Source organism: Dipodomys ordii, unplaced genomic scaffold, assembly GCF_000151885.1.
Source record: "Dipodomys ordii isolate 6190 unplaced genomic scaffold, Dord_2.0 Scaffold95, whole genome shotgun sequence".
Classification (NCBI taxonomy): Eukaryota; Metazoa; Chordata; class Mammalia; order Rodentia; family Heteromyidae; genus Dipodomys; species Dipodomys ordii.
Window position 1 is genome coordinate 4,115,071 of NW_012267311.1, and position 15,896 is coordinate 4,130,966.

Sequence of the window (15,896 nt, forward strand, 5' to 3'; positions counted from 1 at the left end):
AGGAGGCTGAGATATGAGGATCGCGGTTCAAAGCCAGCCCGGGCAGGAAAGACCGTGAGACTCCTATCTCCAATAAACCACCAGAAAACCAGAAGTGGTGCTGTAGCTCAAGTGGTAGAGCGCTAGCCTTGAGCTGAAGAGCTGAGGGACAGCGCCCAGGCCCAGAGTTCAAGCCCCACAGCCGACCAAAACAAAATTAAAAATAAAAAACTTCTTAGATGTGAGGTCATTTGAGCTACATCACTAGAGGCAGGAAAGACAAGTGAATAGGAGTTAAATTCCAGAGATCTTCCCAGTGAGTTAAAATTCAGACTTTAGTGCTCAATGTGGCGGCACATACCTGCAATTCCAGCACTTGAGAGGCTGGAGGATCACAAGTTCAAGGCCAACTTGGACTACATAGTGAAAATAAGGGGGGTGAGAGTTTTGAATGCAGTCATTTGGGGAAATTAATATGAAACATACCTGGGGGAAAATAGCAGAGTGAAAGCAAGAAAACAGAAGACTATATAGGAATTCAAAAATAAGCAAACAAGCCTGAATTAGAAATAAGATCTATAATGAAATTGGCTTCTGGGGATTGGGTTCTGGAATTTCAGGAAGGATGTAAGATTAGAAATAAACAGAAAGAAAAGAATGGAAAGAGCCAAACATTGCTCAGGGTGAAATGATTTGAGATCTGAAGCTTGTTTTAAGCCTGAATTTATGAATGGGATAATATTGTTTTACTTGAAAAGGAAATAATGATATAACAAGTGGAACTAGGAGGTTTGGTGTTACAGAAACCAAAGGGATAAGAGGGTTAGAAGTTGACTAATCTTGCCAGATAATTCAAACATTATAAGTTTAAAAAAAATTAACTATGTAGTTTATATTAGAAGGCAAATTTCTGGTGGTCAAGAAATCAGGGAGAAACTAAGTACCAGTGGCTCTTACCTACAATCATAGCTACAATCATAGCTACGGAGGCTGAGATCTGAGAATCACATATGAATCAGCAAAACTCTTATTTCCACTCATCCAGAAAAAAAGCCAAAAATGGAGGCATGCCTCAAATGGTAGCAGACTATCCCTGAGTAAAAAAGTTGAGCAGGAATACAAAAGGTCCTAAGCGCTAGCCCAAGGACTGACCCAAAAAAAAGAAGAGAAAATAAAGAGTCAAAACAATCTATTCTTTTAAGAGTTTGAAAAAGGCAGGAGAGAGGGTTGTCTGAGGTTGTTGGGTTAACAGCCAGTGAGGAATCTGCCAGTCCCTGGCTAGCTAACCGCCTTTCATACACAGTTGCTGCTCTGGAACTGGACAATGCCACTCAAGTTGCTGCCACTATTAAGAGTTTTAACAGCTTCAAATTGATATGACACACATTTCAACATTTAAAATATACAGTTCAATTGTTTTCTGTATATGCACAGAGTTTCACAACTATGAACATAATCCAATTTTGAATGTTTTCGTCATCCACCAAAGAAACCCCATTCTCGTTAGCAGTTTTTCCCCTCTGTCCAGTATCTGACAGCCACCTTTGTCTCTACAGAGATTTGCCGAGCCTAGACTTCTCATATAAATGAACTCAAACAATCTGTGACCTTTGATGTCTGGCTTCTTTGACAAAGCATAGTATTTTCTGGGTTCATCTGTGTTGTATCATATATCATCAGTACTTTGTTCCTTTTTATTTCTGGATAATATTTCATTGAGTGTGAATATACCACATTTTGTTTATCCATTCATCCCTTGATGAACATGTTGGTTGTTCCTACTTTTAGGCTGTTATGAATAATGCTGCTGTGAGTTCAATCCCTAGTATTGCCAGAAAAAAGAAAGAAATATTCAGGAGGGAGGGGACTGCAGCTATTCTGTGCTTGTACACACTTTTTTTTCTCTTGCCATTATTTCCTAACAATACAGTATAACACATGGTTACATTGGTTAAGTACTGTGTATGCTCTAGAGATGATTTAAGGAATTCAGGATGATGTACATGAGTTAGATGCAAATATTATGCAAGGGGTTTCAGCATTCACAGGGAACCCTCTACTCCCTCTCCCCTCACCCCACCCTCACAGACAAGGAGAGCTGACTAGAGCGACCCTTCAGCAGGGCCGGAGCCAAGCCACCTTGAACATCTCTGTGTTCAAAGGTAGTGGCAGAGAGCACTGGCGCAGAGAGGCGCAGACAGTGCTGCCGCTTACTGTTCGGCTGGCTCCTGTGTGGTTCTCGGCTATTTGCTTATTCCCACAGACTGCCCAGAACTTGCACAGAGAAGGGGTGGAGGACTCAGATCTACAGACAGAAAGGTTTCCTTCCCTTTGGCATAAAGGAGACCGTGTTGTTTCCTGGAGGAGGCGCTTCTGGGCTCAGGACTCTGCCTCCACTTAAACCTCACTGCTCTGTAAGGACCAAAAACTGATGTGATCCACCCAGTTCTGCTTCAGCCACAGCTAATAGATCTTCTGAAGACCCAGGGGATCCGTCCTGTAGTTAAGAGAAGGGTCCTGTAGCCTCCTCAGTCCAGAGCTCTCAGGATAGCACCCTGTTTGCAGAAACCTATCTGTGGCCCAAGCTCTTCTAGCCAGACCCCACGAGTTTCCCTAGGAAGCCCAGCACTGGGATGGGCTGAGCATCCAGGACTGAACTTGCCGTTTGTGCTGGTGCAGTGAGCGCGGTTCCTGTAGGCTCCTTGAGGGTTTCAGGAGTTCCCTCCCACCTGACACTAGCCTGGCACGGTAAGGAAGAAAAGACTAGAAACCAGGAATCAGAGAGAGCAGGCGAAAAAGGCAGGTGTCTAGCTGAAACCTAAAAGAAGAGGGAGGGGTACGGAAGAAAGGAAGGAAAGAAGGAAGCTCCCAGGCCCCGCCCAGACTTCTCAGATTCTCCCGAGGAAACGAGGGAAGCGAGACCGGCGCCCCTATTTTCCTCCTGCTATCTTGACAGGCTCCATCTTTGAGCACCGACTGCCCTCTCTTCCCTGTCCCCTCCCGGGGGCTGGTGGGGAGGGAAGCAGAATAGCTGTCCTGTGGGCAGCCCGTGCCTCTCCCTGCCCCCTTCCCCTAGCAGCAACGTCACCGCAGGACCAGCGGCCGCGCAGCAGCCAGGCGGTGGGCTGGCATTGCGCAGCCTCCCTGCATTAGCTAGGATGCCATTGTATTAGCAGAAATCAGATCTTAGGAAATCAGCTCGGCTCCCCGGTGTGGTCCTGTGGAACAGTGCCTCATCTGGGACTGTCAAGGTAGAGCTCCGTGGGTGCAAAAGGAACGGGAGCCAGTCCAGTCCAAGGCTCCTTGCAGAGGTATGGCTCAGGGCTGGCGGGGGGAGGGGCGGGGCAGGGACGGGATCACTGATTCGCTTCTGGGCCCTGGCTCCTGAGGTGGGCTTTGTCTTTCTGAAAGAAGAAGAGAGTATGCTAGCATGCACAAGCCCATCCGTGCATTTATTATTTAGCTGTTCAATGGTGGGAAAAGCAGAGGCTTGGGCTGATGCTATTTATGCTGTTTTGTCAAGATGGAAAAGATCTTCCTTTCTGGATACTTTTAATGAAACTGCCTTAGCTGCTATAGTCAGGGTGGAGGAGTCTAGAAACAAAGGCTTAAAAGGATGAAACATTCCTAAAGCCACAGCAAGTTTATGGTGGAGAGCATGCAGGAATCCACACAGCTTTCAAGAGGGATGGAGCATCTTTCGCTCTATACACTTGCATGTATGTGTGCGCATGGACACACATGTCACATCTTCGGGGCTGTGGGAGCCGTAAGGCTCCACATTAGGATGGAGGAAGAAAGAATGTTGATCAAGATGCCCTACAGTATTTGGGGGGATGGGACAGTCATGGCAATACTGAGGGCATCTGACCTGTTATAATCAGCCTTCTTCTACAGACTTGGCTTCATAGCGGAAGAGAACTAAGCATAGGCTAACACTCCAAAATCCACCCTTCTGCCCTCTTCCCTCAGTCCTGCCCTAGAGAAAACCTAATCAGGAAAAAGCTCTCCATCTCATGGAGGCTGTCAGCAGCACCTCAAGTCAAGGTCAGATTTCTAAAAAATAGTGGCTGAGTACCATTGCTTTCCCCATCTTCTGGGAGGGATGAGTTCCGTGACTAGCAGGAGGACACTAATGACCAAAGATGGGAACCTTTCTTCTGGAGTTTTCCTGGCCAAAATTGCCTCCTAGCCAAGTGAGGAAAAGGAGGTTCTTTAATTTCTGTTTCCATCGACCATCTTGGTGGATTCAGAAACATAATAGGAAACAGTAGATCCATGTGTGACTATGTGATTGAAGAATACCCTGGAAAGTAGTGGGAATGTGCTTGCTGGGCAGGTGCTCTACCACCTGAACCATACCACCAGCCCCTTTTCACATTGGTTATTTTCATATGAAACTCAAAAGTCTGTTGATGCTTTGCTGACCATAACAACCAAGACTGAATGGAGGAATATGCATGGGGAGAAGGATACAAACAGGCACACATCTCATCTAATGCAATTTTTAAAACTTCTACAATGCAGTAATAAAGATTTTTTTCTTTTTTTTTTTTTTTGTCCGGTCGTGGGGCCTGAACTCTGGGCCTGGGCGCTGTCCCTCAGCTCTTCAGCTCAAGGCTAGCGCTCTACCACTTGAGCCACAGCACCACTTCCGGCTTTTTTTGCTTATGTGGGGCTGAGGAATCGAACCCAGGGCCTCGAGCATGCAAGGCAAGCGCTCTACCACTGAGCCACCTTCCCAGCCCCATAAAGATTTTTTAATGAGTAAAAGATTCCACAAACAACCAAGCATCTACTAGGTTCCAAGCACTTTGACACGTTTTAGCAGCTGGGCGCCAGTGGCTCATGCCTGTAATCCTAGCTACTCAGAAAGTTGAGATTTGAGGTGCAAGATAAGAAGCCAGCTCAGGCGGACAAGTCCAAGAGACTTATCTCTAGTTAGCTAGCAAAAAGCTACAAGTGGAGGTATGGCTCAAGTGGTAGAGCCCCAGCCATGAATGAAAAAATTAAGAGATAACACCCTTAGTTCAAGTACCAATACTAGTGAATACACAGGCACATGTATACACACACAGGTGACCCAGAGTTGATTATGTCACAGTTTCCAATCTCTGACCTGTATTCAGCTCTGGCAGACTGATAGGTAAATGTAACTGTCAGCACCCTCCAACCAAGGGCTCCTCCATCAATTTCCAGATGCTCTTTTTCTTACGCGTGGTTTAGAGACTCATCCAACTAGGCTGTATCTGCACACCACTGCTTTTTCATATGGATGTACTCACATCCCACTAATGGTTCTGGGGGCCAGAATTATAAATTCTTATATACATATATTTATGAGTGTCTCTTAAAGACGATGCTTTAAAAGAGCTGTAGCACAGAGATACTCTTCACGTTACTGCTATCTATGCAAAAATTTCTCTGCACCCTTTAGTCCAGGCCAAAAAGCCCCATTACTTAATATATTGTTTAAATTGTATACATAATATGTATTTAATATACACATTCAAATTTACAAATAAAACAAGAATTTAATGTAGAATTAGAGATAGGCACCATTAACATTTTGTGTGTGTTTCAGATTTTCTTCCATGCATATAAACATGTGTCATGCTATACTTAGCATTTATAATGTACTACTTTCCCTTAGTATTTTGCAAACAATCATATTAATACATTATTATGGCTTATTTGGGTTTTTTTTCACTATATTAAGTGTTTGAACTTAAGCCTTAACATGCTAAGCAAGTACTCTACCACTTGAGCCATGCCCAACCCTAGTTACTTGGCTTTTCTGTTTTTGTTGGTGGTGGTTGTAGGGCTTGAACTCAGGGCCTGAATGCCATCCCTGAGCTCTTTCACTCAAGGTTAGTGTTCTACCACTTTGAGCCATAGCTCTACTTCTGGTTCTTTGGTGATTAATTGGAGATAAGAGTCTCGAGGACTTTCCTGCCCAGCCTGGCTTTGAACCGCAGTCTTCAGATTTCAACCTCCTGAATAGCCAGGATTACAAGTGTGAACCACTAGCACCCAGCAGCTTTTTATTTGGTGAGCCAGGTTCTTACTGCATTGCTCATGCAGGCATGAAATCCTGGGCTCCTGACTCAGCCTCCTGAAACCACTCAGCCTCCCAATAGCCAAGATCACAAGCCATGCCACCACACCCAGCTAATAGCACACATTTTAAAAGTGATACTGTTGTGCATTTTTCCTTGAATGATTATTACTATTGAAATATTAGTCTATTCCCAAACTTTCAACTTCCTGTTGTCCTTCTCATGTTTAGCTAAAGGTTTTCTTGGTAAAGGAGCAGCTGGAGAGGGGGATGAAGGGAAAATTATCTTGTTTCTTCTAGCAAAACCTCCTAAAAATCCTTTCTGTCTCCCAAATGCCATATTTATGGCTGTTCCTCTCTTGACCTAGTCTTATTCTGCAAAGACACATCCACCTCTACTGTTCAGCACTCCTCATACCTTTTTCCATAAATCTTAATTTCCCCACCCATACCCTTTCTCCACCCCGCCCCTGACTGTAGCTCTGCCTATAACTGGTACTCTACCACTTGAGCCACAATGCCAATCCTGCTTTTTGTTGGTTAACTGGAAATATAGTCTCACAAACTTTTCTGCCCAGGCTGGATCCAAATCAGGATTCTCAGATCTCAGCCTCCTGAGTAGCTAGGATTACAGGAATAAGCCATCAGCAATTGACCCCAGAAACCTTATTCTTTTTCTTGTTTTGGCAAACATTGTACACAACAACCATACTGAGATAAAATTTACATACCAGAAAAATTTATAGTTTTTATTGTCTTCACTGACTATGTGATTGTCACCCTGAAAAGGAGCTCCATAGGCATTAAGCAGTTGCTACCCATTCCCCAATACTAGGAACCTACTAGTGGAGTTTCCATTTCAATAGATTCGCCTGCTCTGTACATTTCATATTACCGGGATCATGCAGAGATGTCTTTGCGACTGGTTTCTTTTATTTAACATAATCTTTACAGTTGTAGCATGTCTTAGTACTTCATTTCTTTTATTGCCAAATAGTGTTTCATTGCATAAATATGTCACATTTTCTTTATCCATTCATTAATTGATGGATATTTGGATTGTACCCAATTTATTTACTACTGTGGGTAAATAATGCTGATGTAGTCTGTTGTGGGGCCTGAACTCTGGGCCTGAGCGCTGTCCCTCTGTTCTTCAACTCAAGGTTAGCACTCTACCAGTTTGAGCCACAGCACCACTTTCAGGTTTTTCTACTTATGTGGTGCTGAGGAATCGAACCCAGGGCCTCATGCATACAAGTCAACACTCTACCACTGAGCCACCTTCCCAGCCCCCCAGCTATTGTTTTTATAAAGGTAATGTACAGAGGGGTTACAGTTACATAGGTCAATTGAGAGTACATTTCTTTTTGGACAATGTCAACCTTTTCCTCAGTTAATTTTTAAGAAATTAGTGGTATTGTGCCTGGCACCATGGCTCATGCCTGTAATCCTACCTAGTGAAGGCTAAGATCTGAGGATCAAGGTTCAAAGCCAACTCAGACAGGAATGTCTGTGAGACTTGTATCTTCAATTAACCATTTTTTTAAAAAGCCAGCAATTGAGCTATGGCTCAAGTGGTAGAGTGTTAGCATTTAGCAAAAAAAAAACCTCAAGGACAGTGCCCAGACCCTGAGTTCAGTGAGTTCAAGCCCCAGGACCAACACACACACACGAACGCACACACACGGGGGGGGGGGGGGGGGGGGGGGCCACGCAGAAGGCAGGAAACTAGTGGTATTAAAGAGTTCAATTAAATGACAAATAAGATCAAACTAATATGGGGGATTTAGATTCAGAGTAGGTGGAAAGAAAATATGAATAAAAAGGGAAAGCAGGTAGATGAGGGAATTAGTAGAACTTAGACCTGAGGAGTCTTTAAGGGAGTAAAGAATGTTAGGACCTGTACTTGGAAGGCCAGGAGACTAGAGTAGTGGTGTGGCTTAAGTGGTAGAGCACCAGCTTTGAGCTAAAAAAGACCATGTGAAAAACATAAGGCGCAGAGTTCAAGCCCTAGTATTAGGGCTCTATCATGATAGCATGGCCAAAAAGCTAAAGAAGCTCAGAGCTGACTTGTGTCCTTGGAGGCCAGGCAACTTTGAATAAGAGATAGGTAAAATTGTAAAGTGAAGACTTTCTAAAGTATCATGATAGTGAGGTTCTTGACTAAAAACTAGGCAGCACTGGTGTGCTTCAGGAGACTCTGAACCCTGAGCTAGACAAATGTTTGCCAGGCAACTCTTGTGTAAGAGTGTGTTAAAGTGATGCAGAAGAGAAAAATTGCCCCTCCCCCAGGGGGGAAGGAGAGATTGATGTAAGTCATTCTTGCTGCCACTCAACTTGTACTGAAGAAGTTCTGGTAAGGTAGGAAGACTACAGTGCCCACAATCATCATGGAGGAGCGAGCATTAAGGGGTTAATAGGAGGGAAAGGGGGCTAAAGGTGATAGTCACTTAGTCAAATGATACATTTAAGAATATATTTCTGGCCGGGCATCGATGGCTCATACCTATAATCCTAGCTACTCAGGAGGCTGAGATCTGAGGATCTCAGCCCTTCAAAGCCAGCCCTGGCAGGAAAGTCTGGAGACTCATCTCCAATAAACCACTCAGAAAACTAGAAATGGCACTGTGGCTCAAGTGGTAGAGCGCTCGCCTTCTTGGCTGGGTGCTGGTGGTACATGCGTGTAATCCTGGCTACTCTGGAAGCATAGGTCTGAGAACTGAAATTCATCATCAATCTGGGCAGGAAAGTCTTGGGACTCTTATCTGCAATTAGCCACCCAAAAAGACAGAGGTGGCTCAAGTAGTAGAGTACCACCCTTGAACAAAAAGCTCAGGGACAGCCGGGCGCTGGTGGCTCACGCCTGTAATCCTAGCTACTCAGGAGGCTGAGATCTGAGGATCACGGTTCAAAGCCAGCCCGGGCAGGAAAAACCGTGAGACTCCTATCTCCAATAAACCACCAGAAAACCAGAAGTGGCGCTGTAGCTCAAGTGGTAGAGCGCTCGCCTTGAGCTGAAGAGCTGAGGGACAGCGCCCAAGCCCAGAGTTCAAGCCCCACGACCGACAAAAAAAAAAAAAAAAAAAAAGCTCAGGGACAGTTCCCAGGCCTGAATTCAAGCCCAGGACTGGCACAAGAGAAAGAGAGGGTGGAGGAGGGGGGAGGGAGGGAGAAAAGGAGGGAGGAAGGGTAAAAGGAAAGAAAAAAAAATGTTTCTTACAAATGCCAGCTTGTCTGGGCTGGGAAGGTGGCTTAGTGGCAGAGTGCTTGCCTTGCATGCACGAGGCCCTTGGTTCAATTCCTCAGCACCACATAAGCAAAAAGAAAAAAGCCGGAAGTGGTGCTGTGGCTCAAGTGGTAGAGTGCTAGCCTTGAGCTGAAGAGCTGAGGGACAGCGCCCAGGCCCAGAGTTCAGGCCCCATGACTGGACCAAAACAAAAAAAAACAAATGCCAGCTTGTTTCTTTCTTACTTTATGATATATTAGTCATGATATTTTTCCCTCATCTATGAACTTGCAAGTTCTGGCTGTATGTAGCTTTTCTGTTCATTCAGTGCATGGTATCCCTTTCAGACTCTTGGATGATTTTTCTTATGTCACTTCACTTTTTTGTTTTGGTACTTGGATTTAGCTATTGTTTGTGACCAAGGAAAAGGTCCTTGAAAGAGAAGGGGAAAGTGTGTTCTCTGAGATCACAAACCTTCATATGTGACATTAGAAGAGGCGGGCCTTTTGTCCCTATTGGCTGCCTGGTAACCTTAAAATGAAGAGGGCGCTCAGGACCTGGGCCTGCGCACTGAGACACTATGTGCCATCCCCACCTGTGCTGGCAGGCTCTGCTGGCAGGCTTCACCTTGACAAGAGCCTTTTCTCCCCTTGGATGCTTCTTCATCTGAAAAGGCTGGGGGGAAGGGCACATCCTTGGCTTCCGGGGAGGTGACATTAGGTTCCCTTTCTTTCCCTCTCTTTCCAGGTGCCAAGTTCTCCTGATGAAATGTGTTCTGCCCCACTGGGCTCTGGGGGCAGTGTCTGGTGCTGTTGACGCCCTAGTTCGAACTTTCCAAAATGGATAGTCCCCCTAAACTGACTGGAGAGACCCTCATCGTGCACCACATCCCCTTAGTGCACTGTCAGGTCCCAGACAGGCAGTGCTGCGGAGGAGCGAATGGAGGGAGTGGGAGCACAAGACCCAATCCTTTCTGCCCACCCGAGCTGGGCATCACCCACACTGACCGAGACCTGGGACAAGCCGACTCCCTGCTGTCCAACAGTCTGCACGCTGGTCCAGGGACATCTACGCGGTCAGCAGACAGCACCAAGAGTAGGGGTCGAGATGGACGAGGCCCCGGGGCCATCAAACGACACAATCCCTTCTTGCTGCAGGAGGGCGTGAGTGAGCCAGGACTGGGTGACCTGTATGATGACTGCATCGGAGACAATGCCACGCAGCAGTCCTTCCACCTGCACAGCGCCAGCCAGCCCTCCTTCCATCTGTCTTCTTTTCAGCTGCCTCCATCTGGCCCTGGAGTGGGCAGGCCATGGGGGGCAACACGCAGTCGAGCTGGAGTGGTTGAGGGGCAGGAACAGGAGCCAGTAACATCTGTGGATACCCAGCAGTGTGGTAGTGGCCACTGCTGCCGGCCAGAGATGGAAGCAGAGATCATGGAGCTGGATGAGTGTGGGGGCCCCGGCGGGAGCGGCAGTGGAGGGGGAGCCAGCGATACCTCTGGCTTTTCCTTTGACCAGGAGTGGAAGCTCAGTTCAGACGAATCCCCGAGGAACCCTGGACACGCTGGCTCGGGGCCGCAGCACTGCCGCTGCAGTAGCACGTCCAGTCAGTCGGAGGCAGCTGACCAGTCCATGGGCTATGTCAGCGACTCCTCCTGCAACAGTTCAGATGGCGTGCTGGTCACCTTCAGCACCCTCTACAACAAGATGCATGGCAACTCCAGAGGCAATCTCAACTCCGCCCCACAATCCTGCAGCGACTCCTCATTCTGCAGCCACTCAGACCCTGGCGCCTTCTACCTGGACCTGCAGCCCTCCCCAGCCGAGTCGAAGATGTCGTGTGAGTCCCACCACCCGGAAAGTGGAGCCAGGGAAGGGGGCTATGGTTGTCCTCATGCCTCGTCTCCTGAGCTTGATGCCAACTGCAACTCCTACCGCCCACACTGTGAGCCCTGCCCAGCGGCGGCTGACCTCACAGCCTGCTTCCAGAGCCAGGCCCGTCTTGTTGTGGCCACACAAAATTACTATAAACTTGTCACCTGTGACCTGTCCTCCCAATCATCCCCAAGCCCTGCCTGCTCATCCATCACCAGCTGCTCTGAAGAACACACCAAGATAAGCCCCCCTCCAGGCGCCGACCCAGACCCAGGCCCCAGCCAACCCTCTGAGTATTACCTCTTCCAGAAGCCAGAAGTCCAGCCAGAGGAGCAGGAAGTCATGGGCTCCACATCCGAAGCAACAGCAGCTGTGGGCCCCACTGTGCTTGAGGGCCAGGTGTACACAAATACATCCCCCCCCAACCTCAGCACTGGACGGCAGCGCTCACGCAGCTATGATCGCAGCCTTGAGCGCAGCCCTCCTGTCCGCTTGGGCTCACTGGAACGTATGCTCAGTTGCCCAGTACGCTTGAGTGAGGGCCCTGCAGTCCTGGCTGGGCCTAGCTCCCCACCCAAGAGGGTCACGTCCTTTGCTGAACTGGCCAAGGGCAGGAAGAAAGCTGCAAGCTCTGGCTCCCCGCAACTTCGGGGGAGTATTGGAGACTCCTCGCAGGAGTTCTCACCCATCCAGGAAGCCCAACAAGATAAGGCGGGCCCACTGGATGAAGGCACTCGCTGTAGCCATAGCCTACCACCCATGCCCTTGGGGCCAGGTCTAGACCTACTTGGCCCAGAGCCCTGGTCCACCCAACTCTATCAGGGACCTCAGTCCAATGAGATGCCACCTACTGGTCTCAGAGTTGCTGGGCAAGCCCCCTTGGCCCAGCTGATGGATCCAGGGCCTGCTCTCCCAGGGAGCCCAGCCAAGAGCCATACCCAGAGGGATGCAAGAGCTAGAGCTGACGGTAAGGAACTTGGAGGTCATAGGGACAGCGTCCTCAGTGATCGATCCCTCCAATTAGGAGTTCTTCAGGCTAGATTTATTGTCTTACCAGTCCAGAGCACATACTGCCCGTTAGTGGGGGTAGGGAAGGAGGTATACCAAAAAGATTAAATCAGCAAGATTGATTTAAACAAAGGATTCAGCTTGATTCTGAACGTGGGTGACTGGAAAGGTGGTACTATGAACAGGGATTGTAAACACAGACGTAATTTACAGAAAGGACAAGGCATGTGTTGAGTTTGGGACATTAAGGAATTTGCGATGTTCAGGGGACCACCAAAGGCTATATCCAACAGGAAAACCACATTGGTGGGAGTGGAGTTCATCCTTTGTGCACTGATTGTAACTACATGAGATCCAGGCTGCATGCAACGAAACGCGTCTACCCTACAGTCCCACGATAGGGAGACAGAGCCTAAGGGAGAACTAAGTGACCCCAGAAGTTGACACCAGCCTAGACTGTCTCAAAAAACAAAGCTGGCACCAGTGGCTCACGCCTGTGATCCTGGCTACTCAGGAGGCTGAGATCTGAGGATCATGGTTCAAAGCCAGCCCAGGTAGGAAAGACCATAGACTCTTTATCTCCAATTAATTACCAAAAAGCTGGAAATGGAGCTGTTACTCAAGTGGTGGTAGAGCTCTAACCTTGAGCAAAAAGGCTCAAGGACAGTGCCCAGGCCCTGAGTTCAAGTCCCAGGACTGGCACAAAAAAAATTAAAAAGAAATTTAGAGAGATAAATCTGACCCTTGACCCTTTAGCTCTAAGTAGCCTCTTTAGGCCTGCTTTTTCCCTGTTGGTTTTTAGGTTTTTATTACATTTTAAGCAATTTTTTGGGGGGGTCCTGTTGTGGGGCCTGAACTCTGGGCCTGGGCGCTGTCCCTCAGCTCTTCAGCTCAAGGCTAGCGCTCTACCACTTGAGCCAGAGCGCCACTTCTGGCTTTTTTTCTTTTTGCTTATGTGGTGCTGAGGAATCAAACCCAGGGCCTCAGGCATGCAAGGCACGCACTCTACCACTGAGCCATCTTCCCAGCCCCTTAAGCAACTATTTTATACTAGGCTTTCTGCTAAGATGGTGCTAGTGATAGAGAGATCATCTGTGTCCGCAAGGATTCCCAACTAAAGATAGAAACTGAAAAGGAACTATCACGAGAGAGAGAGAGAGAGAGAGAGTGTGTGTGTGTGTGTGTAGCTAGTGGAGCTTGCACTCAGGGCCTCATGCTCTTGCTCAAGGCAAAAACTGCAAGTACACCAGTTTGGTATAACCACTTGGGATGGGATAGAATCTGTGAAGGATTGTAATCAGGGGAGTAACTGTGTTGTTGTTTTGATTTTTTTGTTTGCTTAATGCTATGTTTTGACTTAAGTTTTAGAAGCTTACTGGAAGGAATGTCTCTCTGGAGTTAGGAGAGACTATCATGTAGGTTGGAAATTCATTGGAATAAAAGTATAGTAGTTGTAGCTGGGCACAGTCCTAGCCACTCAGGAGGCTGAGATCTGAGGATTGTCATTCAAACTCAGCCCAGGGAGGAAAGTCCAAAGACTTTTATCTCCAATAAACTACCAAACAGCCAGAAGTGGAGCTGTGACTCAAGAGCACCAGCATTGAGCTGAAAAGCTAAGGGACAGCACCCAGACCCTGAGTTAGTACTGGAGCTTTAAAAAAAAAAAAAAAGTACTAGTTGAAGTTGTAAATGTAGATAAGAACATCCAGGAAGAATGTGTAGGGTTATAAATGATAAAGATACAAGGTTTGGGGCTGGGAAGGTGGCTCAGTGGTAAAGCCCTTGCCTTGCATGCATTAGGCCCCAGCACCACATAAGCAAAAAGAAAAAAGCCAGAAATGGTGCTGTGGCTCAAGTGGTAGAGCGCTAGCCTTGAGCTGAAGAGCTGAGGGACAGCACCCAGGCCCAGAGTTCAGGCCCCACAACCGGACCCCCCCCCAAAAAAATGGGGTGGGATAAGAGTACAGGTTGTGAGGATGACAGGTTGGGAAAGCTGCCGAGAACATTTGACTTTATTTTGTGGCCAAACAGATAGACTACATTGGTATTTCACAGAACTACCTAATTTATATAGGATGATTCTAGATGCAATAAGACTGTCCTGAAGAGTAGGGATTCAAGCCAGGTGCCAGCAGCTCATGCCCATAATCCTAGCTACTTAGGAAGCTAAGATCTGAGGATCACAGTTTGAATCCAGCCCAGGAAGGAAAGTCTACAAGAATCTTACGAGAAGTAATAGACAATAAACACACTGAAAAGGTACTTTCTGATCGTGAGTGACTTTCCAGAAGGGCCAGGGTGGGCGTAGAAACATTACTTGAAGGAGTTAGAGCTGATGTCTGAGTGATGAGATTTGACACAATGAATACCAAGTACAAAAGGCCTGAAGATGTTAATGAATTTGGTGTAAGGTCAGAAGTATGCTTAGAACATAGCCAGAGAGGATGACAGCATGCTTTCCAAGCACTAAAGACAGCAACAGATTATTGTTAGAAAGCCTTCTGAGGGCATGATTCTGAAACACCTCCCTAATGACACTTGGTGGCTATCCCTATGACTTACTAATGTAGTAAGATGAGGGGTAGAAAAGCCCAGCCTGGTAGCACTTCATGATAATTTTTGTACAGAGAGAATATTGGATCCTGAGTCACACTCGGACACAATTCAGGCTCTATCTAGTTGTGTGAATTTGAGAAAATGACTTTGTGTCTCTAAATTGAAATGTTTCTGATCTAAGAATACTCATTTCTTCCTTGTACAATTGTTGAGCCACGCCCAGAGTTTTAGGCCCTGTGAATGCTTATGGCGCCACCTTGTGTTCAGCTAAAGGTCCACAACATGTGCAGTATTAATTGGAGTGTAGTCTATACACAGACACTGTCACAGGACAGTGATCTAGTGTCTTATTTGGCCTTGTTTTGAGGTTCATTAACCTGTACTGGGGGGGGACAAGAGATCCAGAATTGGGGCACACACTCTTTCCCAGAGGGAGCAGATGTAGGTTTTCCAGTTCCAATGAGAGGATAATGGGATAACAGAAAGGCTGGTTCTAGCTACAAATAAAGAAGTGTTTTTATTTACTGTCAGTTGTGGGACTTGAGCACTGATCCGGGATTTTGTGGGTTTTGTGCTTTTTGTATTCAAAGCTAGCATTCTACCACTTTGAGCCATAGCTCTACTTCTGGTTTGGGGGTGGTTAATTGGAGATATGAATTTCATGGACTTTCCTGCCCAGGCTAGCTCCAGACCCTGATCCTCAGATCTCAACCTTCTGAGCAGCTAGGATTATAGATGTGAGCCACCAGTGCTTGGCAATCTTTAGATTTGCTCAAGAATGAAATGTGGTATGAGAGGAGATGCGATGATGAATGAGTGAAAAAGCTTGAAGTCAACATCTTGACATTAAAAGTCTGTAACTGACTTTAAAACTTTAGACATTGAAACAAATAGTGGTTTCTTTCACTGACTGCAATAGAAATCATCAGGGAAAATTAATAAAGGTGATAGCTGCTTTAAAATAGCAAATTTTAAATGGAAGCAAAGTCCTATGACAGAATGATCTAGACATCAAGAGGAAGGTCAAGTATATTTGTGGGCTTATGGGTCATTTGTATAGAAGTCTGAAAATGAGCTCTCATGCAAGGGAGAAAGTTTGAAGTGAGATACAAGAATTGAGCCTTAAGATACCCCTTAGTACCTCTGGAATTAAGAAAATGCCAAGGGCCTGAATAGCCAAGGGGCATTAGAC

General features: G+C 46.6%; 1 protein-coding gene across 4 annotated transcripts in view; it reads left to right on the top strand.

Moving 5' to 3' along the window:
* Positions 1-15,896, top strand: part of Rusc2 (RUN and SH3 domain containing 2) — a 64,274-nt gene that overhangs the window by 29,605 nt on the left and 18,773 nt on the right. For 3 of the 4 annotated variants that reach the window (XM_013026674.1, XM_013026671.1, XM_013026673.1), the window contains exon 2: positions 10,011-12,107. In XM_013026674.1, the coding sequence (XP_012882128.1) occupies positions 10,103-12,107 (2,005 nt within the window). In that variant the 5' untranslated portion in view covers positions 10,011-10,102. Of the gene's footprint in view, positions 1-3,102; positions 3,291-10,010; positions 12,108-15,896 lie in introns of those variants that run through there. The other variant, XM_013026672.1, reaches the window with a different exon arrangement.